This window comes from Chenopodium quinoa, unplaced genomic scaffold, assembly GCF_001683475.1.
Source record: "Chenopodium quinoa cultivar QQ74 unplaced genomic scaffold, ASM168347v1, whole genome shotgun sequence".
Classification (NCBI taxonomy): domain Eukaryota; kingdom Viridiplantae; phylum Streptophyta; class Magnoliopsida; order Caryophyllales; family Amaranthaceae; genus Chenopodium; species Chenopodium quinoa.
This window is the reverse complement of record NW_018745170.1, coordinates 2,222,878-2,248,876: the sequence shown is the minus strand read 5'-3', so window position 1 is coordinate 2,248,876 and position 25,999 is coordinate 2,222,878. Positions and strand designations below refer to the sequence as shown.

Genomic DNA, 25,999 nt, shown 5'->3' with positions numbered 1-25,999 from the left:
GTCCATGAAGCTCATCAAGGCATGGCCGGCTGTAGAGTTGACCAGACTGTTATCTTTTGGAGAGGATAACTATCCTTCGGACATGCCTTGTTCAAGTCTGTGTAATCTACACACATGCGCCAGGTTCCATTTGACTTTTTTACAAGCACAACATTGGAAACCCAATCATGGAAGTAGCATTGCCGAATGAAACAAGCATCTAACAATTATTTCACCTCGGCGGCTGCCGCCTGGCTTCTTTCTTCACCATGGTTCCTCTTCTTTTGCCTTACCAGCTTATTTTTAGGATCCACAGCAAGTTGTGGACGGCTAGATCCGGGCTGATTCCTGGCATCTCGTCCACTTCAAAGGCAAAGACGTCTTTGAATTCCTTCAACAAGTGGTGCAAGTCTGCACCGAGTTTAACAAAAGCAGTTGTCCCGACCTTAACAGTCCGGTCGAGACGAGAGTCATCTAGGGCGATGTCTATGTGTTCACCAGCCGGCTGGGGACGGAGCTTATCCGGCCTTTGACCGGTCAGTTACTGATATTGCCTATCTTTTTTCTTGCCCATCATTTGGTTGGCCTTTCTCTTCTTGCCGGCTGCTGTTGCAGCAGGCGCGGCTTCCTTGACTTGGTTAAGGTCAGTAGTTTCTCCATTGGGGCCGGCTGCGACCACAGTGGGCTTGACATCAGAGAGGTAGCACTCCCTGGCCATCTTATGGTCTCCCCGTAGGGAGCCGACTGTTCCATCATCCCTCTCAAACTTGAGAAGCATAAGAGAAGGGATGATAACAGCTTTGGATTCATTCAGGGTAGGGCGCCCCAAAATCATGTTGTAGGTTGTCAAATCTTCAACAACTAAGAACCGGACCACCATGTCGCGTCCCTCCCCCTTTTTTCCTAGACGAATGGGTAATTCTATTCGTCCTACCGGATGTACCACACCACCCCCTAATCCCACTAAGGGATGAGATACTTGGTGCATACTCTTGGGCTTGTACTTGAGCTTAGCCAAGCACTTGTGACTGATGAGATTAGACAAGCTCCCAGTGTCAATGAGGATTCAGCCAACTCTTTGGTTGGCCACTTTGCATTCAATGACAATAGGATCATCATGCGGCCTCTTGATTTTGCCCTTATCCTCCTCAGTAATAACGACTTCAGGGAAGTAGTCCTTAGACACCTGTCCCTTGTCGACTGAGTTAACATCGAGGCGTCTGACATAGCCTTATCTCCCCAAATGGTAGGGCCGCCTCCAGCGAAGCCGCCTGCTATTGTATAGATCGGAATTTCATCCGTATCCGAGCTATTAGCAGAGTAGGGCTTCTTCTTGGACGACTGTCTAGGGTTAGTTTGCAAGGTAACCTTGGACCTCAAGATATAAGACTTGAGGACTCCTTTATGAGCCAAACGGTTCAACAGCCGCTTGAGGCTATAGCATTCGTAGGTGTCGTGGCCAATATCCTCAGGGTAGTGGCAGTATTTGTTTTTGTTCCGATTTTTGGCGGAACCCTTCATAGGAGCCGGCTTATCAATAGAGACCCGATCCTTAATCTCCATGAGGATGGAGTAACAGTCTTTATTGAATTCGTACTTTGGGGAGTACGTCTTCGCTTCTCTCTTTTTCTTCTGGGACGGTTGTTCGGAGGATTCAGCCACCCAGACTTGTGTTCTTTTCTTTTCTCTTTTCTTAGCCGGTTGTTCGGGGACTCTCTTTTTTGTCAGACCTCTTTGAGTCCGACTGCTTACTGATGTTGTAGAGCTCGGTCGCCTGTATATAGGCGTTCGCCTCCATCGGTGCCTCTTGGAGGGTAGCCACCCTCTTTCTGACGAGGTCGAACTTGAAGGCCGACACGTCCTTCGGACCTTTGAAAAAGTCTGTGTAAGCTACCACATCAGACAACCCTTGAATCTAAATTTTCATCAGATTGAAGCACCTGATATATGAGCGCAGCCCCTCCTTCTCTCCCTTCAGTATCACTCCCAAGTCAAGACTTGTCTTCTTTGCAGGGATATTCATTGAGAAGTTTGACGCGAGCAAGTATGCCAACGTATTAAAGTTATTGATGCATCCAGCTGGCAGGTTGCCAAACCATTGCTGGGCGACGCCCTTCAATGTGGCCGGGAAGCATCTACACCAAGTAGCATCATCCAACCCTTGTAGATACATAATGTTGGTGTATGCCATTAGGTGGTCTTCTAGGTTGGAGGTACCATCATAAGTGTCTTCCAACACATTCTTCACCTTGGCCGGCTGTGCGGCCTCAGTTATTTCCTTGGAGAAAGCTGAAGGCTGTTCCCCAAGTTTTAGCAGTCGAAGCTGCCAACCCAAAGGCTGGATATTGGGTGCCACCTGCCCCCCAAAGAGGGTAGGCTGCATATAAGGTGGTCCATACGGCATGTATGGCTGTTGAGGCACATAGGGGGGCCGCCTGGAATATCTTAGGACTAGAATGGGCGGGCAGGCCCTCTATCTAGTCTTCTTGGTTAGATTGAGAATACCTCAGCGAGGCATTCTGAAAACTGTCATTGAAGTTCGACGTGGAGGCCAACTCTGACAGTTGCATATTCTTCTTTTGCTGGAATATCATCTGAGCATCGGAATATGTTTTCTTGGAATCATCCGGCTGTATATGCAGGATGGCCTTCCTCTGCCCTGGCTCAGGGAACCGCAGTCCAGCCAGGTTTATCAAAGGCTTCCGTCCCTCCCTTGGTTTAGGGTAAACAGTGGCCTCTCGATCTTTGACCAGCTTTTTCCTCCCAGAATAAGAGGGCTTCTTGGGCAACTGTTCCTTGGAAGGGACAGCCGTCCGTTTATCAATAAGATCTTTTATCTCCCCTTTGAAATTTGTCATGAGGGTCATGAGCTCATTTCTAGTGATGGGGTTGGATCCTTCGGCCGCCTGAGGCTGTCTAGTCGGCTGGCCGACTGTTTCACTAGGGCCTGCCTGGTCAGTGTTCCGTTCCCTCCTTTCGGTAGGTCGGATGCGGCGCGTCTTGAGGGACCCGTCAGGGGCCGTATGGGTGGTGACTTCATAGTCGTCATCCGTATCTTGGTCTGAGAAGACCTCGACATCGACCGTAGGCCGTTTCACATTGAGAGGTGGTACATGTTCTTGTGAAGTCATCTTTGAAGTACTCTCCCCACAGACGGCGCCAAATGTTTCCGGGGTTTTTTATGTCCTTCGGGAGAGTTAGAATTCCAAGACTGACCTCTGGACGCCTGTACCTGCAAAACAAACGGAGACTCTGGTGGGAGGGAGCTCCGCCTCCGACGATCAAGTTAGAACATGTGTGAGGAGTAAAGTGCGGAAAGTAAAGGGTCTCGCTCGGATTCCAAGAGAGGATCTACAATGTGTAATTGCTCAGTTTGAGGTGTCAGATGTCTGACTTTCTCTGATGGAGAGTTAATGTGAATGGAATATTTCTCAATAGATGTTCCTCATAGGGAAACATCTCCCTTTTATAGGGTGTTGGAAAACGTGCCCAATACTAGGTTTTAGTAAACCTAGGGCTGATTGGGCTTTGCTTGGAACTTTGGGCTGTAGGAGGCCACTTGCTCAGTTGGCAATTCTGCCTGCCACGTGTCGTGACCTAATTGGTCCACCTTGGACCTCTCACGAGGTGACACGTGGCAGACTCTGATTAGTCTACGTGGATGACACGTGGTAGGATATCATTAGTCCACGTGGCGGGGAAAAATCCCCTAATCAGAAGATATATTGTTTCACAGGTTTCGGGAAAATGGCAACTAGTGGGGCCCAATTAGGATAGTAAATACGGACTGCGATCCGTATGTATTTTTGTAAATCTAAATACGGTCTGCGTACCGTTGCGTATTTTTGTACCTTAATATTTAGATTAATCCTAGTCGTAGTAGCTAGTAATTTTATTTTGGCGAAGATGTCTCAAGACGGCGTTTCTATGAAGACGAGCCAAGATGAAGACTCTTGAAGATTTGAAGATTTCAAGGGGTCATGCTAGTTGCCAAATGCATCTTATTTCATGTTTTCTATATATAATTGTTCTTATATATGTGAATGTTATGTTAGGTGCATGTTTAAGATTTCAAATGTTGCGATGATTAATTGAGTTCACTTAAATCAACCAACATAGAAATCCTAGGTCCCTAAAATATTGAGCTAAAATATGCAATTCCAAGAACAGCACTTACCAACTAATGCGCGTATGTGATGGGCTATGCCAAAGCGAGGCATCACTACTTCCCTAGGAACGTAAGGTATACTAGGTATACAAGTTGTCTTGGTTAAGCTTAACGATATCGGTAAGGAGTCCTTAGATGTCGTGGCAATGGAGATAAAATGTCAAGGAAGCATTAGATGCGACGTTTTATCGAACCAAAAGTACCTTGGAGTTATTAGAAATTGGATTGCTTACCCTAAAATATTAAGTGTTAAGACAAGCCAAAGCATGCTTAATCACTTTTTGATTTTTGGGATCTTGGAATCATTTTATTCTCTCCTAAAAGGAACTAATGTTAATGTGTGGATAAAATGCTCAATAAGATTGAAAATTTGCATAAACGCTTTAAATTTCAAATTTATTGGTTTATGAATGGTTTTTCATTTCAAATTCTTTTAATTATAGAAGCATGTCTGCAAGTAACTCAAACAACAACTCTATGTGCCCGGCGGAACTCCCCAACAAGTTGGCTTTTAGCCTTAACTTGGTCAACTTCAAGGAATGGGAGGAGGAACTCAGGAAAACTCTTCGGAATTGTTCCTTGGAGTACACTCTTGATACTCCCATTCCAAGCTTCTTCCCTAAGGGAATCATGAGCGATGAGTCTCATGATAAATGGTCTTCCGATTGCAAGAAAGTCACACATCTAATGGCTAATTCCATCCCGGAAGATTGGAAGGAAAATCTCTCCTTCTATTTTCCAGATATTTTCCTCAAATCATTTGAGGATGTTGTCAATATAAGAGTCACCAAGAGTGACAATGGCAACTATGATGGACTCGTGTTTGATTTGACTAGGTCACTCTCAAACATGAAGATAAAGCCACCGAATGTGGGTTGTCTTGCTAAGGAAAGGCGCTGGCTTTCGTCAAGGGTCTACAATACCAAATTGAGACCCGGCATGCCCCTCCGACCTCATGTGCTTGGAATGACTAGGCTCTTCAAACACATGCAGCTTCTCGGAATCTCATTGGAGGATGAGATGGCGGGGTATATCTTGCTTGCTTCACTCCACTTGAGCTATGATGCACTTAGAGCGCATACACTAGACGAAAAAGGTAAAAAGGCACCGGTTCAAACCCCCCCTTTCGCACCGGTTTTGAACCGTTGGGGATTTGAGGGGTGCCAATTCCGTGAAAATTTGGCACCGGTGCCAACTAAAGTAGTTAGCACCGGTTAACCGGTGCCAACTACTTGATTTGGCACCGGTTAACCAGTGCTAAAAGTGAGACCTGCAATTTTTATTTTTTTTTGGTTTTAGCTAGAATTGGCACCGATTAACCGGTGCCAATTACACCTTACAAAAAAAAAAAAAAAAAAGGTTGGGTCTTTTTCCCTCAAACATAATGCAATGAATTATAAAACACCAAAAATCCCTCAAACAAAAAAACACCAAATCGTATCATACATTAATCACATATATATATATATTCATTTAATTAAGTGTTATTTTACAATTATAAAAAAAAATATAAATCACGCTAACAATGTACAACAAAACTTGTTAATCGAATCTTGAATGCGTAGCTTATTCTATGTGCAATCCTTGTAATTTTTTTTTTGAAGTATTAATACCACCTGCATCATAAAAAACCAAAATTAATAAAAATTAAACTAGAGAATAGTTGAAAAAGAAGAATGAGACATCCAAAATAAAAAAATAAAAAAAAAACCCACAAACCCAGAAATATTGAACCCAGAATACCCAAATAAAACCTAAAAAAGTCGAACTGCATCCCAAAAACCCAGAAAGTTCGAACAAAAAAATGAGACATCCAAAAAACACAAAAAAAAAACCCCGAAAAACTAAGAAATCAAGATTGAAAAACCAAGAAAAAAACCCAAAAAAAAAACCCGAACAAAACCTAATAATCCATGCAAGACAACTAGAAAAACCATAAAAACCCGAAAAAAAAACCAACAAACCCAGAAATTATGAACCCTGAAAACCCAAAAAAATCCTAAAAAAGTCGAACTACATCCAAAAAACCCAGAAAGTTCGAACAAAATAACACATAAATTCTGATTTTCTAATAATTGACGAACAGAACTTGAATAATTAACAGAAAAAACCCAGAATCAAGGCAATTTAACATCATAATTGAACCAAAACGCAAAACTAAAGAAACCAGAAACCCTAACTTAAATTTTGATTTTCTAATAATTTTTGGAGAGAAAAACGGCGGCCGGTGATTGCATGAACGGTGGGGGCTGGTTATTGCATGAACGGCGACGGCGATGGTTTCGAACTTAGACTAAGGTTTTGAAAATGAGGAAAAAATGAGGAAGAGAGAACATATGAGGAAGAAGAAGATGAGAAACAGCTGAGGAAGAAGATGAGAGATCTGAGAACGAGAGATTAGAGAGATCTGAGCTGCGGATTTTGGAGATAAGGGAGATGAGAGAGAAGGAGCGCTGAAAGATCAGAAAATAAAAGGAGATAAGGGAGGGTTGATGAGAGAGAATGAATATGAGAGAGAGATAGAGGGGCTGAGGGAATGAATAAAAGGAGAAGACCGAATTTTTTTTTATAAATTTTTTTTAATTGGCACCGGTTTGGCTTGAACCGGTGCGAAAGCCCACCGGTTTTCTATTTTTTTTTTTTAATTGGCATCGGTTAACCAGTGCCAAAAATCTGTATTCCCAATCCCGCCTAATTTTTTCCCACCGGTTTTCAAAAACCGATGCCAAAAGTGCGGTGCCTATTTCCTTTTGTCTACTAGTGATATAGCTGCGGGAAAGGAGACACGCTCTTTAAAAGAGGTGGTGCAACTACTCAGCCGAGCCACCACCTATGGAGTGACCAAGAGGCCCTTGAGAGCAAGGAAGAGGGAGTTTAAGAACAAGGCAAGGATGCGGTGCTTCTATTGTGGTGGGCAAGGCCACTACAAGAGGGAATGCAAGATCTTCCGAAAGGAGGAGGAGAGGAATGTGGCATCTGCCTTAGGTATCTTCATTAACACTTGTGTTTAAAGCTATTCATAGGTATTAGATACCATGTATAACTCACTTTATGTTTCCTTTTCAGGAACCAAGTGAGAGGGCATCACAAGTGAGAGGGTATTGGATACCATGTGCATCAACAAGCGGACGACAAAGATGGTCTTTTGATCGTGCTTGTAGGCACATTTATTTTGTCTATGACTTGTAATTAAACAATGGTTGTTTCTTATGCTTTTGAACATACTTTTGATCTATGGTGTTGGACACCAAGTTATTTTGATCACAAGACTTAATTAATGGTTGGTTTGTTAAAATGTCTTGTTTATATGTTCTATAAAATTGCATATGTTTAGACCAATTTATGATACCGCCAAGAGGGCTAAGACCATCGAGTCGAATCAAACCTACTTGTGGCATTGTCGTCTTGGCCACATTAACGTCAAACGCATCAAGAAACTTCTTCAAGAAGGTGTTCTTGACTCATTCGACTTGGAGTCGTTTGAAAATTGCGAAGGATGTCTATTAGGCAAGATGATAAAGCAGCCATTCTCCAAGTTGGGAGAAAGGGCAAGTGACTTATTGGGTCTAATACATACGGATGTATGTGGACCAATGAGTACACCCGCAAGGCAAGGATATCGATATTTCATTACCTTCACCGACCACTACAGTAGATATGGTTATGTCTATCTTATGTCGAACAAATCTGAATCTTTTGAGAAATTCAAAGAATTTCAGAGTGAAGTTGAAAATCAACTTGGCAAGAAAATAAAAGCACTTCGATCGGATCGAGGTGGCGAGTATTTGAGCCATGAATTCGACGATCACTTGAAAGAAAATGGTATTCTTTCAGAGTTGACACCTCCCGGAACTCCACAATGGAACGGAGTATCCGAACGGAGGAATCGAACTTCGTTAGACATGGTTCGATCAATGATGGGTCTTACTGAACTTCCTATCTCTTTCCGGGGACACGCACTTCTAACTACGACACTAACACTGAACCGTGCTCCGTTAAAAGCTGTTGAAAAGACTCCATATGAATTATGGACGAAGAAACCTCCCAGGTTGTCTTTTCTTAAGATTCGGGGTTGCGAAGCATATGTCAAGAGATTAATTTCTGACAAACTTCACCCAAAATCAGACAAGTGTTTCTTTGTGGGCTACCCAAAAGAAACCAAGGAGTAATACTTCTACAATAAATCCGAGAACAAAGTGTTTGTTGCTCGTAATGGTGTCTTTTTGGAGAAGAACGCCTTTCCAAAATGACAAGTGGGAGGAAAATCAAACTCGACGAAGTTCGAGAGGTAAAGCAACAAAGTCAACATGACAAAACTGACAATCAAAGTGCTTTAGAAGCAGCTGTTGACATTGGTCAGAGTCAAACCAACAATACAAATGCTCAACCTATTACCTTGCGTAGGTCGTAATGGCCAAGATCTCAACCAGACAAATACCTTGGTATTGTCTTAACCGAAGATCAAGACATCCTATTTATGGATGGAGATGAGCAAGCGACATACAAAAAAGCTATGACGATCCCTGACTCTGCTAAATGGCAAGAGGCTATGAAATCCGAGATGGACTCCATGTCTGAAAATCAAGTCTGGGACTTGGTTAATTTGCTCGAAGGTTATACACCTATCGGTTGCAAATGGATTTTCAAATTGAAAACAGACAAAGATGGAAATGTATCTATATACAAAGCTAGACTAGTGGCAAAAGGTTACAGACAAATTCACAGAGTTGATTATGATGAAACCTTTTCACCAGTTGCAATGCTTAAGTCCGTCCGGATCATCCTAGCGATTGCTGCATATTACGATTATGAAATATGGCAAATGGATGTCAAAACCGCCTTCCTTAATGGGATTTTGGAAGAAACTGTGTATATGACACAGTCGGAAGGTTTTATTGATCCAAGCAATGTTGGGAAGGTATGTAAGCTTAAGAAGTCCATTTATGGACTAAAGCAGGCAAGCAGAAGTTGGAATCAGCGATTCGATGAAGCCATTAGTAAGTTTGGTTTTATCAAGAATCCAGATGAGTCTTGTGTCTACAAGAAGGTTAGTGGGAGTGACATCGCATTCCTAGTATTATATGTCGATGACATATTACTCATTTGAAACAGCACTAAACTGTTAGAGTCCGTAAAAGGCTGGCTGGGAAAGTGCTATTCAATGAAGGACTTGGGAGAGGCACAGTACACATTGGGCATCAAGATCTATAGGGATAAATCTAAGAGGATGATTGGATTGAGCCAAAGTACTTATATAGATAAGGTATTGGCACGATTCAACATGGAAGGAGCCAAGAGAGGGCACCTACCCATGTCCCATGGCATAACTCTCAGCAAAAAACAGTGTCCACAGACACCTGATGAGCGAGAGAGAATGAGTCAGATTCCATATGCTTCGCTTATTGGATCGATCATGTATGCCATGATATGTACTAGGTCGGATGTATCGTATGCCTTAAGTGCTACGAGCCGATACCAATCAAACCCAGGAGAGGCACATTGGACTGCGGCCAAGAATATCCTAAAGTACCTGAAAAGGAACAAGGATAAATTCTTGGTCTATAGTGGCTGTAATGAGTTGGTTGTTGAAGGTTATACTGACGCGAGCTTCTAGACTGACAGAGATGACTCCAAGTCGCAGTCGGGGTACATATTCTACCTTAATGGATGAGCGTTTAGTTAGAAGAGTGCAAAGCAGAGCACCACTACAGATTCTACAACTGAAGCCGAATACTTGGCAGCTTCATAAGTAGCTAAGGAGGCAGTTTGGATTCGTAAATTCATTGGTGAACTTGGTGTTGTACCCTCAATCAAGGGTCCAATAGACCTCTATTGTGATAACAATGAAGCTATTGCTCAGGCCTAGGAGCCAAGGGAACACTAGAAGGTCAAACATGTCAAGTGGCGATTTCACATGATAAGGGAATGGAAATCCGAGGGTGAAATCAGAATTTGTAAGATTGGAACGGACGACAATGTAGCCGATCCTTTGACTAAACCTTTGTCTCAAGTGAAGCACAACAAGCACGTTGAGGCAATGGGAATCAAGCACATTGGAGATTGGCTTTGATTTGAAAGGAATGGTGTCCTTCCAACAAGTGTATTATTCTGATAGAGGGTTCAGAATTATTACAGAGCTAATTCTCCAGTAAGGTCAAGTGATCGGAATGCCGAGGTGGAGGCCGCTTCCTATCAGTAATATTAAGGTACAATTAATATTACAGCATAATCTTAACTGAACCCTTCGGGTCGAACCCAATCGAACAACCGATCCAAGATGACGAATTAATCCGAAGGATTTAATGAGTCGACAGAGTTTTACGAATACAGACGTCGGATATCGAGCTTAGGGCGTCGAGACCGAGCATCGCAAAATCACAAGCGACAAGTATGAGCGTGGCCGTAGCTAGGCTAGGCTAGCTCATCGCAAGCCTAGGCGCACCATGGTGTGCTAGGCGAGGCATGAGTGCCTAGGCGCTATCGCAGCCCTAGCAACATGCCTAGGCGCTATCGCAGCACTAGCATGATGCCTAGGCACCATCGCAGCCCTATCGCACCAAGCACAGCACCCATGTGTGTGTGCATGTGCGTGGGCACTATCGCAGCACCCTAGCGCCACGCACAGCACCATCACAGTGCTAGGCGCATGCGTGTGTGCGTGTACGTGTGCACCATCACCCAGCAGCCTCGCAATGCAGCACCGAGCCTTCGCGTAGCTGTGTGCTTGCGTGCATGCGTTCGCATGGCATCACCAATCACAACAAGCTAGCATGCAACACCAAGCCCAGCATGCGTGGCTCGCTAGCAGCACGCATGCTAGGCCTTGCGTGTGTGAGTGCGCTGGCTGGGCTATGCGTATTCTGGCCTGGCTGTGCTGGATATGCGAGTGGGTGTGTGCGTGTGCGATGGCGAGAGAGGCAAGGGCCAGCACCATCGCCAGCAGCTAGCAGTGCCTAGCACTGCCACGCAGCAGCAGCACAAGCATCGCCCAGCACCAGCACGCATTGCCTGGCTGGGGATGCGAGGCTGCTGGCTAGGCTAGCTGGCAGTGCTAGCTGGCGTTCTAGCTGGCAGCAGCCCAACAACCCTTGCTTGAGGCGGTTTGTGGTGAGTGGGGACCAAAGGCTTGGAGCATGCCTTGGGGAGCAAGGCAATGGTCCCCCCCAAGGTTCATGGTCCTCACCTAACCCTCTCTCTCTCCTTGACACTTGTTGCATTGTGATTGATTTGATTATTAATTTATTTTGGAATTAAATTAATTATCAAAATTATTCATTCTCCCACATTGGTTGGGAATTGAAGTTCAAGGGTTCATTTCCCTATAAATACCAAAGTTTGGGTATTTGGGAAAGAACAATCTTGAGTGGAATTAAAAAGGCAACTCTTGATTTGAGTAAACCTTGATTCGTAAAACTCATGGTTTTATTTGTCCGGCTCTCGACTAACCTTCGAGACTTAGGACGCTCGGGTCGGGTTCGAGGGTACGTACCCGTTGGAGAGCTCGTATTTTCGGGGTTCAAGTAAGAGCTCATAGTTGAGCGAAGCACGCGTCAAAGGTATAATCTTTTATCCTTTCTTGTGTTTAATTATGTTTTGCTTGTTAATTACATTTATTATGGGGGCGGGTCTTGGCAGGTTTCTTTCCGCGTAGTGTGGGTCACTACGAAACCTAACATGATTTCCATGTATAGATGTTTAAATTAAACTCGATGTCTTAATGTAAAACACTATGTTGAACCATTCAATTTTGGAGCAATTAAACTTTCTGCAAATTTATTATTACTCCATATCTATTTAATCGTGGTTTAGAATTAAATAATGAGTCCATTCGATTTCTGAGAATATTCAAAACAGGGTATCAAGACCATGTCTTGGATAAAGAAACATGTGTTAAGTGAACATTGAATATTTTAATCGAAAATTGTCCCTAATCGAGGTCATTTAAATGATGGACGATTAATGACCACTTGAGATTAGTGTGTAGTATGATTTATAGCACCGTTTCTTGTGCTACAAGGACATGATAATTATAAATCATTTGCACATGTGCTAGTTTGGAACTGTACCGGATAGACCTATGAGAATACTTTAAGAGATATCAAATCGTCATAAGTATATTTCTCATTATAGCTATCGGAACTTTTTTCCTCGACCATGAGTACTGCAAGTTCTCTTGTTTGAGTACAAGCCTTCTTGACGTTGTCAAACGTCTGCCGTAACTGGGGATTATAACGGCAACACTCAGGCGACTAGGTCCTCTTAGTAAGAGAAGCTTACAGTACAAGACTGGGAATGTCCCCCTATTAACGATAGGGAACATGTCTTTGTTGTTTACAAGGCCTCTCGAAGAGCGAGACTGTGAAAATGCATGGCCGTGCTCAGATGGATTTTAGAAATCATCTGTTTATTGACAGTCAAACTCGGGAATTGAGAAACACTTCTGGACGTAATAAGGATGACGAAGAATCTTACCTTATAGTTCATGAAGAGACATTAAGAGACATAGGAAAAGGGCTATGCACAAATCGCACACTTGTCCGGAAGGACAAGTGGGAGATTGAAAGGAATGGTGTCCTTCCAACAAGTGTATTATTCCGATAGAGGGTTCAGAATTATTAGAAAGATAATTCTTCAGTAAGGCCAAGTGATCGTAATGCCTAGGTGGAGGCCGCTTCTGATCAGTAATATTAATGTACAATTAATATTACAGCTTAATCTTGACTGAACCCTTCGGGTCAAACCCAATCGAACAACCGATCCGAGACGACGAATCAATCCGAAGGATTTGGTGAGTCAACAGAGTTTTACGAACAAAGACGTCGGATATCGAGCTTAGAGCGTCGAGACCGAGCGTCGCAAGTCAAGTCGAATTTAGAATTCGACGAGACATGAAATCAATCAAGTTACAAGTTCGAGTTAGGCCGTAGCCTCGCATTGGCCTAGCCATGCGAGGGCTAGGCTATCTCGAGCTAGCATGTGCATCGCAATGCTAGTCGCAAGCCTAGCATACTAGGCGTGCTAGGCCCATGCATGTTAGCTAGCCACCGCAAGCATCGCAGCCTTGCGTGTGTGCTAGCATGCCATGCGCCCAGCCATCGCAAGGCTAGGCCTTGCTAGCATGCTAGGCGCTGGCGCACAGCTAGCCAAGAAAGCATCGCAAGGCTAGGCCTTGCTAGCAAGCTAGGCGCTGGGGCATTGCTAGCATATCATCGCATAGCACCACGCACCAGCCAACAGCGTGTTGGGTTGTGCGTGTGTGTGTGCGTGTGCCTCGCATAGCATCGCACAGCACCACGCACCAGCCAGCAGCGTGATGAGCTATGCGTGTGTGTGTGTGCGCTTTGCAAAGCAACACCCAGCAATGATGCACCAAGCAGCTCGCAATGCCTCGCCTAGCAATAGCGCCCAGCATGTGTGGCTGGGCAGCAGCACGCATGCACTAGCTGGCTGCTTATGCTTGCGGCTGGCTGTGCATGTGTGCTGGTTGGCTGGCCAGGCTGCCCAGCCTTGGTGCTCGGCGCCAGCTGGCAGCCTTGGCTGCCAACCAACCACTTGGATGGGGAGAGTCGGTTTTCTTGTGGGGACCAAGGGTGTGAGCTTTGCCTTGGGGAGCAAGGTTATGGTCTCTCCCCTTGGAAATGGTCCTCACCTAATCTCTCATCCTCCTTGTGCCACTTGTAACTTATTGATTGAATTGCAATTTTATTTTTGTTTTTATTAAAATAAAATGGGAAAATTGCAAATCTCCCACATTGATTGAGTGTGGGAATTTCAAGTTCATTTCCCTATAAATACTAAGGTTTTGGGATTTGGGAAGAACACTTGAGTGGAACTAAAAAGACATCTCCTTAGAAAAGTGAGAAAACCTTAAGTTCGTAAAATTCTAGTTTTTATTGGTCGAGTCCCGACTAACCTTCGGGACTTGGATCGTTCGGGTCGGGTTCGTGGGTACGAGCCACCGGAGACCTTCGCATTTGCGGGGTTCAAGTTTTGAAGTAAGAGCTAGGGTTCGAGCGAAGCACGCGCCAAGGTAAAAATGTCTTTTCCTTCTCTCTCTTATTTGTTGTTTAATTTGTGATTGCATGCTTAGTCGCTTTAATTAGTGTGCGGGCCTTGGGCGAACTCTTCCGCGTAGCGTCGGACTCTACGAAACCCAACAGCATCTGCTCCTAGTACCTTGAAGCTTGGTTCTCGCCTTGCCGCCGAACTTGGTTGTGGTTGCCTCGGTCGTCGGTGGTCAAATTTGGTGGTTTAGATTCTGGATGAGCTTCTTTAGGAAGACTTGTACTAGCTTCCTTGAGAATCTCTCCGTAGTTTGTACTTTTCCTTTTTCTCTAATTTATTAGTCTTTGTAGTGATAGGGGGACTTCTAGATCTTAATAATCCTTCCCTATGATAGAGGGACTATTACCATGTACCTTACTTTATCAATAAAAAAAATGATTATTGAAAAAAAAGTAAAACATGTCAATTATTTAGAAATGGAACTTGAATAACTAACAATAATCCGAAGCTTTTTTTTTTCTTTTTGTTTTTTTCTTTTTGTGTTATTACATGAAAATAGTTACTTCGAAATAATAATAAATCCTCTAAGCTAACATCCAAATCAATATATAAATGCCTTTAGACACAACAAGGTAGGCCCATAATATACAACAAAAAGGCTATCAAATCACAAATAAAATATCCGAATGTAAGGTCTTAATTTCAAGACCATCAAACAACCCTTATAAACATCATACTGCAGATCTGAACACCGCGAATGGTAATTATCTACGTCATCTGTAGCTTACTTGTGGTGATTTTACAAAGAAGTTAAGCAGCAACTGGACAGGTCTCATCAGATGTACCTTCTTTTTACGCCAGAACCAGATTGCTGCATTATATTGCTCATTGCGTATCGTTTTAGTGGCAGCCCTCCAATCATACTTTTCCATCTCTTCACGAGCAGCTTTCCCAATGGTCTCTCGCAGTTCTCGATCATGCAATAGAGGCTTCAGTTTACTGAGGCAATCATCAAGGTCCCCAGGACTAAAGAGAAAACCAGTTTTACCCTCTTGATCTTCAGGTATTATGTCAGGGATTCCTCCTGCACGAGCACCCACGACAGGAATTCCAGATGACATGGCCTCCAATACAACAAGACCAAGAGTCTCGGATTCTGAGGGCATCACAAAAACATCACCACTGGCGTATGCTTGAGAGAGTTCTTCACCCTGCAACATTCCAGTGAATACAGCAGGCATACCAGCAAACATCTTTTCCAGCTCCTCCCTGAAAGGAAATTATTTACATCATTAAAGTTGATAAAATAGACATATCAGCTGACTACGGAAGTGCCTTTTTGTCTGTTAAGGAAATGACTAAACCAGAAAGCATGGCTCACCACAGTGGCATTGCAGTTCAAATGATGTCAGACAAAAGTATCAATTATATAATCACATAAGTCGTTAACTGTTGGTTACGTGGGCACCCTAAAGCATCCGGCTTTGAGTGCATGGACCCCGGGGGGGGGGGGGGGGTGAAAAGATTGGAAGGCCGGGTTAGGCAAAAAGACGGGTATGACTCTCCTATAAGGGGGGGGGGGTAGAGGAAAGGAGGGCACCTGGAGATCTTTGTACATATATCCTTCCAAAACCTAGCAGCTTTAGCTAGGTTGAACTAATGCATGACCTTATCTACTACAAAGGCACAAAGAAGATCTCGATGAGACTTACCTATAAGGACCATCACCAATAAAAGCAATCCTTGCTTCTGGTAGTTCATCCATTACCCTGATCAATTACACAAGTCAGATATTTAGGTCTAACAAATTAAGAGTACAAGATATATATGGTGCAATAGGAAACAGAAATATTAGAAGCAAATCTCCTCTAGCACAAAGCTTTTACAGTTCGCAACTCCAAATTTGCAATTTCAGATCTTATCAAGTATTGAGACGTTAAAATCTCAGGGAAAGACAAATTAAATTACTACAGCAAACCTCGTGATTACAATAGGATGTTCTCCCATGACCAGTGTCAAAAAAAAGAAATAGTTAAACCCTATGTTCAGTTATCAAGAAATAGCCAGTGAGTTCTACACTACTACTGGGAATAAAGCAATACTCAGAATTAAATTGTGGAAGACTCAGAGTCTCAGACTAAAGTAGTAAAATATCCAGAATATAACAGCAAACAAACTCCAACATCAAATACTTATGCGTCAAACTGAAAGTGATCGGTTAAAAACAAAAAGTGGTGGGATTCAACATAATAGATGATTTTGAATTTTCTTCAATGACATCAAGCACAAAAAGTTGCAAGAATATATACACTACATTAAAATAAATACAAATTAGTTTAATGATCAGCCCGTCATGTGTGCGGCTAGCCGCACCATGTGACCCGCTTGTAAGAAAACAAACCCTCCCTATAACACTAACCGTGTAACCCCTGTAGTACTAACCGAGTAACCCCTTTAACACTGACGGAGTAACCCCAATAACACTCACGAAGTAACCCCTGTAACAGTGAACAAGTAACCCCTATAACACTAACGAAGTAACCCCTTCATGGCTTGTGGCCAAACACATATAAGAATTTGTGTTTACTTATAAGGGGCAAAATTGGTTATCAGTTCACATTGTAGACTTCGTTCTCACTGGAACTGACTCTGTAACTTAACATTGAAAATATGCAGATTATGCTCAAAAGATGCACATGTCTCAAGATGCACAAAATTTTGCTTCCTTTTACCAGAATTTTTAATGCCTCCACTTAATTACCCATGCTCAAAGAGGTGTAAGACATGCAAACTGACACTCGAGTAAGTTACACATTATCTTAACATGGCTAGTCAAAACAACCTAGCTAAGATACTATTCCAAATAATTAAAATTTGCCAAGAGAAAAGCAGCAATTCATTATACAGAAGGGAAAATTTTATAAAATCTATGAATCCTAATATCAATTCACAAATTTTCTGTCATTATATATAAACACTTTCCTGTAGCGAGAAATACCTTTTAAGAAAATCCAAACTCTTTTCAACGCCTAAGCGACCAACGTGGACTATGAGTGGTTTGTCAGGCTCTCCATTACTGATACAGCAGCAAGGATATCAAATATAATAGTTAGAAAAAAGCTCACATGTAACATAGTACCCTATGATGAATTATGAAAATATCTTCACTTTACCTAAGTCTCCATCTCATTTCAGATGAACGGAAGCGAGGGTGGAAGCTTTCAGAATCTACTCCTTTATTCCATAGACGAATCCTATTGTCTGTTGTGTCAACACATTAAAAAAAAATTAAATAAATAAAATAAATTTAGAAACATAATTATGTGGAAGCATAAGAAACTTGGCCTATATTCTCACGAGAATAAAAAGGCAATTCTAAGGATAATAACTTAGTAGAATTAAGTTCAAAACGCTGAAGAATAATTACCTGCTGTTACCTTTGCTGCCAATAGATCCTTTGCAATGGCTGCTGAAGGTACCAGAGTGAGGTCAGCTGCTCGGTGCAGAAACTCTGGCGAAAGGAGGTTATCAGAGCTTATTTTAGATAAACAAAATTGATAATTCATAGCAACCAATTTCAGATACCCAAGAAACACTTACTAATGACGAGCCACATGGGTTTCACTAGCCAACTGAAAGTGTACCTTGGAATATATCTGTAGATATACAAGAGTCAAAATTTTGGTTCTATAGGAACACCCAACATTAAAGGTACTGTCATGCTGAAAAGAAATAAAAACAAATAAAAAAAAAAAAAAGAAATATAGTAACTTACACAGGGACATGAGTATGGTATGACATCACAATTGGCACACACAACATTTTTGCAATGGCTAGTGCACCAAATACCTACAGATATGTAGATTAACTTAATAACCATGCTTATACAATTAATCAGAGAGATTAAATTGATACACAAAATTAACAGCATTTATTTTCATCCCAACACACCATGATACCAGGAGATGATGCGTGTATGATATCAGGCTTAAATGCTGCAACCTCTGAAATTATTCTGGGACTAAGAGCCAAAGAGAGAGGGACTTTCTGATACCATGGGCAAGGAAAACTGCAAAATCACAGAAGCAGCATTAAACCTAAGTGGGACGTAGATAGCCGAGAGCCTTTTAGGAATAATATTATGACATACAGACATCAAGCACCAATCCAGCGGACATAGATCAACAAAAAGACAAGAAGACAGCAGGTGAAACCGCACATTCTCATGCACCTAATAACAAATTTTTTAGGACACACATTTACAAGGATTGCTTTAAATTTATTTCAACCCCTGCTATTTGCTCCATTCAAAATCATGTAACAAATTAATGAAGAAGCAAAACTGAGAAAGTTTTTACACATTGCATCCAATAGATATCGTAAAGCATAGGTTAAAAGACAGTGCATACCCTTTATTCAGTTACATATGAAGACATACATTTAATAGCAAACAAAGGCCAAGTTCCTACACCATAGCCCATGGAATTTCGCAAATGAAATCATTGTTGTTGGATCCATAAAGTTGAAATAAAAAGGTTGAAGACCAATGTATAATAAAGGCTCAAGGTGCACAAAGGTAATATGGATTTTTCTGCGTCTTATGCATCATTGAAGTGAAACAAACTTAATAACAAGTAGCAATTTTGGTCTAAAACAAAGCAGTTGTGCAGTTTTGGGTCCAGCGCGCCTAACGCACGTCTCATCAAAATTGTCCCACCTAACAAAAAAAGGGGAACAAACCATGTCTCCATATGCCTCAGCACCTATTTATAAGCCACTGCAGAAACAGATAATTGCCTGTACCAACAGCATAGTAGGCATGCCAGGAAATTAAAAAGCAGTATAGTCCACGTTATTTAAGAAGATATAATGAAGTGATGATTCAATCATGATGCTTAATCTTAAAGCAACAATACCAACCTTCGTGAGCCAATTAACTTTGCTCCATAAAACTCCTCTGGTACTCCTTCATGTGTTGTTACAACCATCACCTGGAAAGGTAAACAATTACCATTCTGTATGCTTTGTGTGTGTGTGATACATTTGGAATCTAGATTGAGCAGTCAAACATATAGCCACTAGTATTCTAAGACTTTGTTCTCCAAGTAAATAGCTTCTACTGATGTTCCTGACCAAAGTGCATATGTGCAGGGTAGGCAGATTTTAGATGAATGAATAGCACAAATTGGATGAGCTGATCAACAACTATCAATCAAGCGGGTTACTCTATCGGTACTATTTAGCACAACACGGAGAAGGTAAATGATAGGGCTAGTTGGAGTCCCTTACATTCAATGACGGGGTAAAATGCTTTTGGTATTAAATGGAGGAAGTGGATTTAGATTGTCTTTAACCTCATATTTCTTATGTCCTATGTGATACTGTGATAGTCATTGATAGTTCAATTTCCAGAATTTTTGGACAATGTAACCTTATTTTATCCTTTCTTGTTCAATCTGATGCTTGATGTATTTAATAACATATTATACAAGGGAGGTGTTTAGGTTTAAATGTTTAATAGACAGTACACATGATGTAAAGGAGGCAACAACATATATTTGCAGTTTGCTCGTGAATTACATTCTCGTCTTATTGAATTATCTTTAGAATCTTTAAAATAGAATCTGACACTTATTCAAGTTTTTGTGTTACGAGTATTATGATCCATTTGTCCAAGTCTAATATTGAATCCATATAGTCTATAATAGGTTCTCATCCTTCTCATTCATGGTCACAACTTGTTTACTTTAAGCTTTCTTGAAGTGACAATCCTCTAAGGAGTGGTTTCTACAACCTGAGAAGATGTCAAGAAAGGTAGATTAAACAAAAAGGGTCTGTTTCTCTACGCCAATAGGCCCAGTTCATGTGACACACATTCCATATTGCCTTTGTAATTTTCTATTTGACCTTTTTGTCTCATTCCAAACATTTAAAAGCATAGAAAGGTGATCAAAGAAAAATTAAATAAAATAATCAAGGTATGGAGCTAGGAAAACAAAAAAGACATGACATATTTCATCATGCAAAAAAAATGCAAGAGATAAACCTGAAAAAGAAATTGTGGTAATGGGAATGAATATAAGCAAAAATTGAAAAGAAAAGTATCATCTCTGCATATAAGCATAATTTGAAAAGAAAAGGAATCATCTCATGTTCATAGTAGTGCAATGTCCTCCCCAAACTTGTATTTTCTTCATAAATGTTCATTACCACCCAATACCACCCCCTAAGTGATAATGGATAGTAATGAAAATTTGTGAATAAAAAGGGACAATACAGAATGAACTAACAGTACCATAGGTTGGATATTGATTAGCAAATTTTATATACAATTCATTCCCATTAACGGCCGTCATTAATTACCAATTTACCATTAACTTAAGTGGAGATAAATAGCAACAATTACAGTAAGAATTTTTGCATCAAAAAACAGTAAGAATATAAAAGTATGAAGGCTGTACCTCATCACCCATTTCACGTAGATATTTAATGAAATTCTGAAACCTGTTTTTATATCCAGACACATAACTGCAATACAAAAAAGAAATGCAAACATAATCAGCAACTGTATTGTAATTTCTCTGTTTTATCAACACAATAACCATTAGTATAATTTGAATACTTGTCTATAGAAATAAACACCATACAAGACATGTCCAACAACAACATTTGTTTGTTGGAGAAGCATCTCCACCAAACCAAAAAACATAGTTGCTTGATTCTCATAATTTAATTAAGGCTATAAAAGACCTTAGAAACCAGGTTTGATTTACCATCCTACTTCGTATTTGATACTTTGATAGGGAATAATACATAGAAGGAATGATACTGAATTTATATGTAATTTTTAAGGAATGTCCCATGTCAACATCCAAGTGCTTCCAAACCCAAATATGTCTTTTTTTTCCCTCGCCATATACTTCTGTTACCATCCGTCACCACAATATATATGGTCGTCATAGGTGGTATTGATTGGTGATGTATTTATTAAGAAAAGCATATACTTAGGGATTAACAAATCCAATTGAGATGCATTACCATTACCATGGATATTGGCTCCACTAATCAAATTTCAAATAAAGTCATAACCATTACCGCCTATCATGGATCAAAAGAATTTGGAAAAATAATAATACAATCTCAACACCAAGTATTGGTCTAAAGGAGCAATACAAAACTTAATCATCAATAAAACTCAAGATAAATTTGGCATAATTCAACAGGAATAATAAACTTGCCAAATGTTTGGAATATCTTAAGAAAGTAAAATTGTCAAAATTATACTGTAGTCAAAGACTTGTCACATATATTAGCAATTAGCAAACCAATGAAGCTCAAGATTACCCATATCCCCAAATCACAACATATAATTAGCCAACAATTTAGACCAAGGAAGTACAATTTAGATTCAGTACATATAATTAGCCAACATCTAAAATTAAATGATGAAATAGTAACAATGTTGATAAATAATTCAAGGACGAAATTCCATTTTACACTAAAATCTAAGAAATTATATGGGGTTCATCATTATTCAACACAAATTCAAAACCCCAAAAAATAAGCAAAAAAGAAAGATACTAACGCAAAAGGAGAAGGCTCAACAAAAAGAGCAATCCGACGAGGTTTAGAAGTCTCAGCTTCTTCAAGCAAAGGAGCCTCTTGTTCTTCACCATTAATGGCCATTTTACAAACTTTAACACCAAATCTATCAACTACCCTTTCTGATTTCTGCACTTTAGAACTTAAAGATCTAATCTTGGACACTTTCTGGGAAATGGGTATTTGTCTTTGAGAAGGAAAATGTAAAGAATTGAGAGAAGATGAAGAGGAAGAAGAGCAGGTGGGACAATTGGAGAGAGAAAGAGAAGACCTTATTGAAAGAGAAGAAGTCATCATAGAGACTATTAAATATATGTAGGAGGAGGAGATAGATTATTTAAGAGCTGACTGATGATGTGTGGTTTTATTTGATTGTGATAAAATATTTTGGCAATGTGATTGGGGTGTTTTTTTTCGGGGGGGGGGGGGGGGGGAATCCAAAGGCACCTTACTCGTGGGATATTCTAAACTTAAAGAGTATAATTGCAAAAAATTTTGGCATATGCTTCCCCATAGGTTTTGTGGGGAAGCCATGTTTATTTCTTGCACGACAACTTTATTGTGACCACAATAAATAAGGGCTTATTTGGTTGGACGTAGAAAGTGGAAATTCCAATGAAAATTCATTGCACATAAAAATGTAATTCCTAGGAATTGCCAAATATTGTTTGGTTGGACTTAGGAATTTTTACTTCCCATGGGAAGTTTCATTTACCTAAGGGGAGCTAGGTAAATTAATTTCTTCATTTTGTGTGAAGTAAAAGTTCCAAGGAAGTCCCACTTCCTACATTATTGTCAATCAAACAAGTATACATATATCTATTTCCTAGGAAAATAAACTTCCCATGAATTTGTTAGGCAATCAAACAAGTCCTAAAATTCTTAAATCATTCTTCATCCGTTTCTTACTTTTGTACAGTATTACGAATGTTATTTAGATCTGAAAATCAATCATCAATAGAGGAGTATCTAAAAGTATAATGTCATCATCAACTTTCATAAATCTTTTTTTTTAAAAAAAATACACAATTAGATGATATTTAATATACAAAAAAATATAATTTAATAAACGATATTGAAGATTAAGGGTCGTCAAATTCAAACAATATAAGAGATCAATTCAAATAACATATACACTAAAACACATACAAGCTTAACAATAAAAACAAAAACTTTGAAGAACACAAGGGATAAAGAAAATAGCACAATGATTAAACAAATATAATACCCAAAAGAACATAAAGGAATAAACGAACATGAGCATAGAAGAACAAATTATTCAAGTAAAAGAACATACTTTGTATTATAGAAACTCAAAGAAAATTTTTAATCTACATACATTAATAAACGAACATAGATTATAATGTAAAGAACATATATTTCATACCCAATGAACATGTTATGCTCGCGTTCTTTGTAAATGTATGTAAAATTCTTTTTTTTGCCCGTGTTCTTTAAACATAAGTGTAATGTTCTTTCTAGGTATACCATGCGCATGGTGCACCCGGGAGTACCTTAGAAATTTCACTTGATTTATAATTTGTTTCTTTTTTAGAAAAACCTGCAAGACCTTTTTTGGACCTAGTCAACACGTTAGTTCACAAAAAACAAAAAAATATATGAAAATCACAAACTAAGGCATAAGGATCAAGACTTTCATTTAAACTTTTTAGAATAAGGGCATCTTTAAACTCAATCCAAGGCATAAGGATCAAGCCTTCCTGAGCCCTAATGACCTATCAACGTCTCTCTGACCCTACTCTTTGCTTTGCTTGGCTGCTCTGCTCTAGCGAGCTGCCTAGTCCGTCTGGTCTCGGCTTGTTTAGCGGGCTCATTTGCTGCTCTTCTACTAAGCATTTCCTTGTTATAGGCGTCGATTGAAAGCGCCTACTTAAACATGTGTAAATATGCTTGGCAATCATAGGAAGCGGGATTTGACATATACAATTAGGAACAAAAAAGTAGGGAGCCGCCAATAAGTTATTAAGGAACTTGTAAATCGTTCACGGATCATTTAAGGCAACCACAATTAAGGACAATGAAAGGCAACAACGATTGACCCGTAAAGGTTACACCCCATTCATAATCCATGAGATTACTAACTCCATATGGTTCGTAACCACGAAAGGACGATCAGGGATGATGGTACGAAGTGAGTCATGGAAGTCACATTCGCCCGTATTAATCCTTACTCGATTCTTATTGTGAAAAGTATTTTCTACAATCTCAAAGACATACAAATAAAGATTTAATTTTCTCCAAACTAGATTAGGCTAAATTGGTTGAATATTAATGCACATGTAATTCTAAATTTTTGTTTTTTTTTTTGGACAATAGCAAAGGAACAAGAACAGAACTATAACAAATTAGATGAATTAACCCGGCATTTCTTAGCAATGTCATCAGCTTCCTGTACCTGGTCTCGCTGTACTTTTAAAATCGTGCACCTTTGAAATGATGCCCCCACTTCTTTAATTTCCTTTAGTAACCAAGCAATAGAAATTTCCCTGCCCGGGTCCATCCGTAAGTTACTCAAAAGGCCCAAAGAGTCGGATAAAAGAAGAATTCCCTGTCTCCCTTTTGCTCGAGCCCATTTCAAGGCCTCTAGGCATGCCCAGGCTTCACTTTGAATAACTGACGCTGCTGCTCCATGTTTACCACCTTTATCGAGGTCAAACCTGTGATGATTATCCTTAACTGCCCAACCTATCCCTGCTCTCGTTGTTTTCTTATCCTAGGATCCATCCGCTTCCACGATGAAGTCATCAAAACCATTCTTTTCTTTACCCAGATGCACATAATTATAGCCCGGGGGAAAGGTCGTGTGGTCCACATCATTGACCTCTACCATGATTGATGGCCTCACTTGATGCTTGAACTTTTCATGGTCATCCATGGCAAGGTGAATAAATTCTCTTATTAAACTTATCGACCCCGTAGCATCCTTGAAACATCTGGCATTCCTAGACTTCCATAGCCCCCATAAAGAAGCAATAAACAAGGCACAGCGGTTACTGTGCTTACCATCCTCGCTATTGAATAGCAGGATATAGTACTGGATCCAATCTTTCAAAGTGTTGAACCCAAGAGAGTCATGGAAAATAGTTAGGGAGCTATCCTCCCACACTTCTTTTGTCAGAATACAAAACCTGAAGAGGTGTTGGCTATCTTCCAAGTCTACCCCACACTGATCACATACTTCATCTACTCGTATTCCCCTTCTAGCCAGGTTAACTTTGACTGCAATTCCATCATGAAAAAGCCGCCAAAGGAAAACTTTCCATTTCGGCTGAATGACCAATCTCCAAATTAATTTTACAAACTCTTGATCCTTTTCTAGAAAGGTGGATCTCTCTAACCCCCAATCCTTTGATAGGTAGTAGTATCCAGTTTTGACCGTATATCTACCCGATGGGTGATATTTCCAGTAAAGGAAATCATCCTCCTCATTTGACTGTGGTAGTTCCATGGACAAAATCAATTTTGCACTCTCACAGTCGAAACATTCCCTTACCTTTCCTTCATTCAAAGTTCTGGTCTCCTTCTCAATGAAATCCTCCACTTTCCAATTAGCCGCGGTTCTAAGCGTTTGACCTGAGTTAACCGTTGGAATAATACCGTTTACCCAAGGCATACTAATGGCCTTGATATCCTTTCCATTCCCCACCTTCCAAGCAAAACCCTCCTTAAAGGATTGGGTGGCGAGGCGAAGGCTTGACCTTCCCATAGATGGTCTCCCTCTTCTTCTATTCTGTCCATTTAGATTACATATGCCACACATTTGTAAGCCTTTGTGCACTCTTGAAACCAGAAGTTGGGGGTTGAGATGCATCCTAGTCGCCTGCTTAAAAAGCAGCGCATCATTGAGGCTCGAACATCCTCGAATTCCCAGACCTCCCATGCTCTTTGGGAGTTGGATTACACTTTTACTCACCCAATGTAACCCTTTAGCCCCCGTACTAGCCCACCAAAAACGGGTAATTAAAGCATCAATCCTGTTCGCAACACTCTGAGGAAGTTTGAGACATTTCATAACGTGAGCAGACATACCTACTAGCACCGTGTTGATGAGAATTAGCTTTGCCGGTTGGGAAAGTCTTAAAGGGGCCCAAGACAAGATTTTTTCTGAGACTTTATTCACTAAGAAGTTGAAAAAACTGCTCTTCTTCCCCTGAACATCTATCGGGGCTCCCAGATGAATCCCCATGTTGTTAGTTTCTGGCATTAAGAGAATCTGTTTCATTG

General features: G+C 40.6%; 1 protein-coding gene across 1 annotated transcript; it reads right to left on the bottom strand.

Annotated features, from left to right (window-relative positions):
• Window positions 1-14,635: 14,635 nt before the first annotated feature.
• Window positions 14,636-22,133, bottom strand: LOC110710130 (sulfoquinovosyl transferase SQD2-like). The gene is made up of 11 exons (XM_021888381.1): window positions 21,738-22,133; window positions 20,614-20,680; window positions 19,073-19,143; window positions 18,104-18,221; window positions 17,928-18,001; window positions 17,753-17,808; window positions 17,580-17,663; window positions 17,326-17,413; window positions 17,151-17,228; window positions 15,865-15,921; window positions 14,636-15,421 (listed from the first exon to the last, which is right to left on the bottom strand). Exons 1-11 carry the CDS (start codon window positions 22,049-22,051, stop codon window positions 14,926-14,928), a joined length of 1,503 nt encoding a protein of 500 aa, XP_021744073.1. The 5' UTR covers window positions 22,052-22,133; the 3' UTR covers window positions 14,636-14,925.
• Window positions 22,134-25,999: the final 3,866 nt, after the last annotated feature.

What these genes read in the sequence shown, in the direction of transcription:
- LOC110710130 (XM_021888381.1), bottom strand. Translation starts at nt 22,051, where the DNA reads ATGATGACTTCTTCTCTTTCAATAAGGTCTTCTCTTTCTCTCTCCAAT. An exon ending in AAGTTAATTGGCTCACGAAG is followed by an intron (nt 18,222 to 19,072) that starts GTTGGTATTGTT and finishes GTGATTTTGCAG; the next exon opens with TTTTCCTTGCCCATGGTATC. An exon ending in ACCCATGTGGCTCGTCATTA is followed by an intron (nt 17,664 to 17,752) that starts GTAAGTGTTTCT and finishes TCCTTTCGCCAG; the next exon opens with AGTTTCTGCACCGAGCAGCT.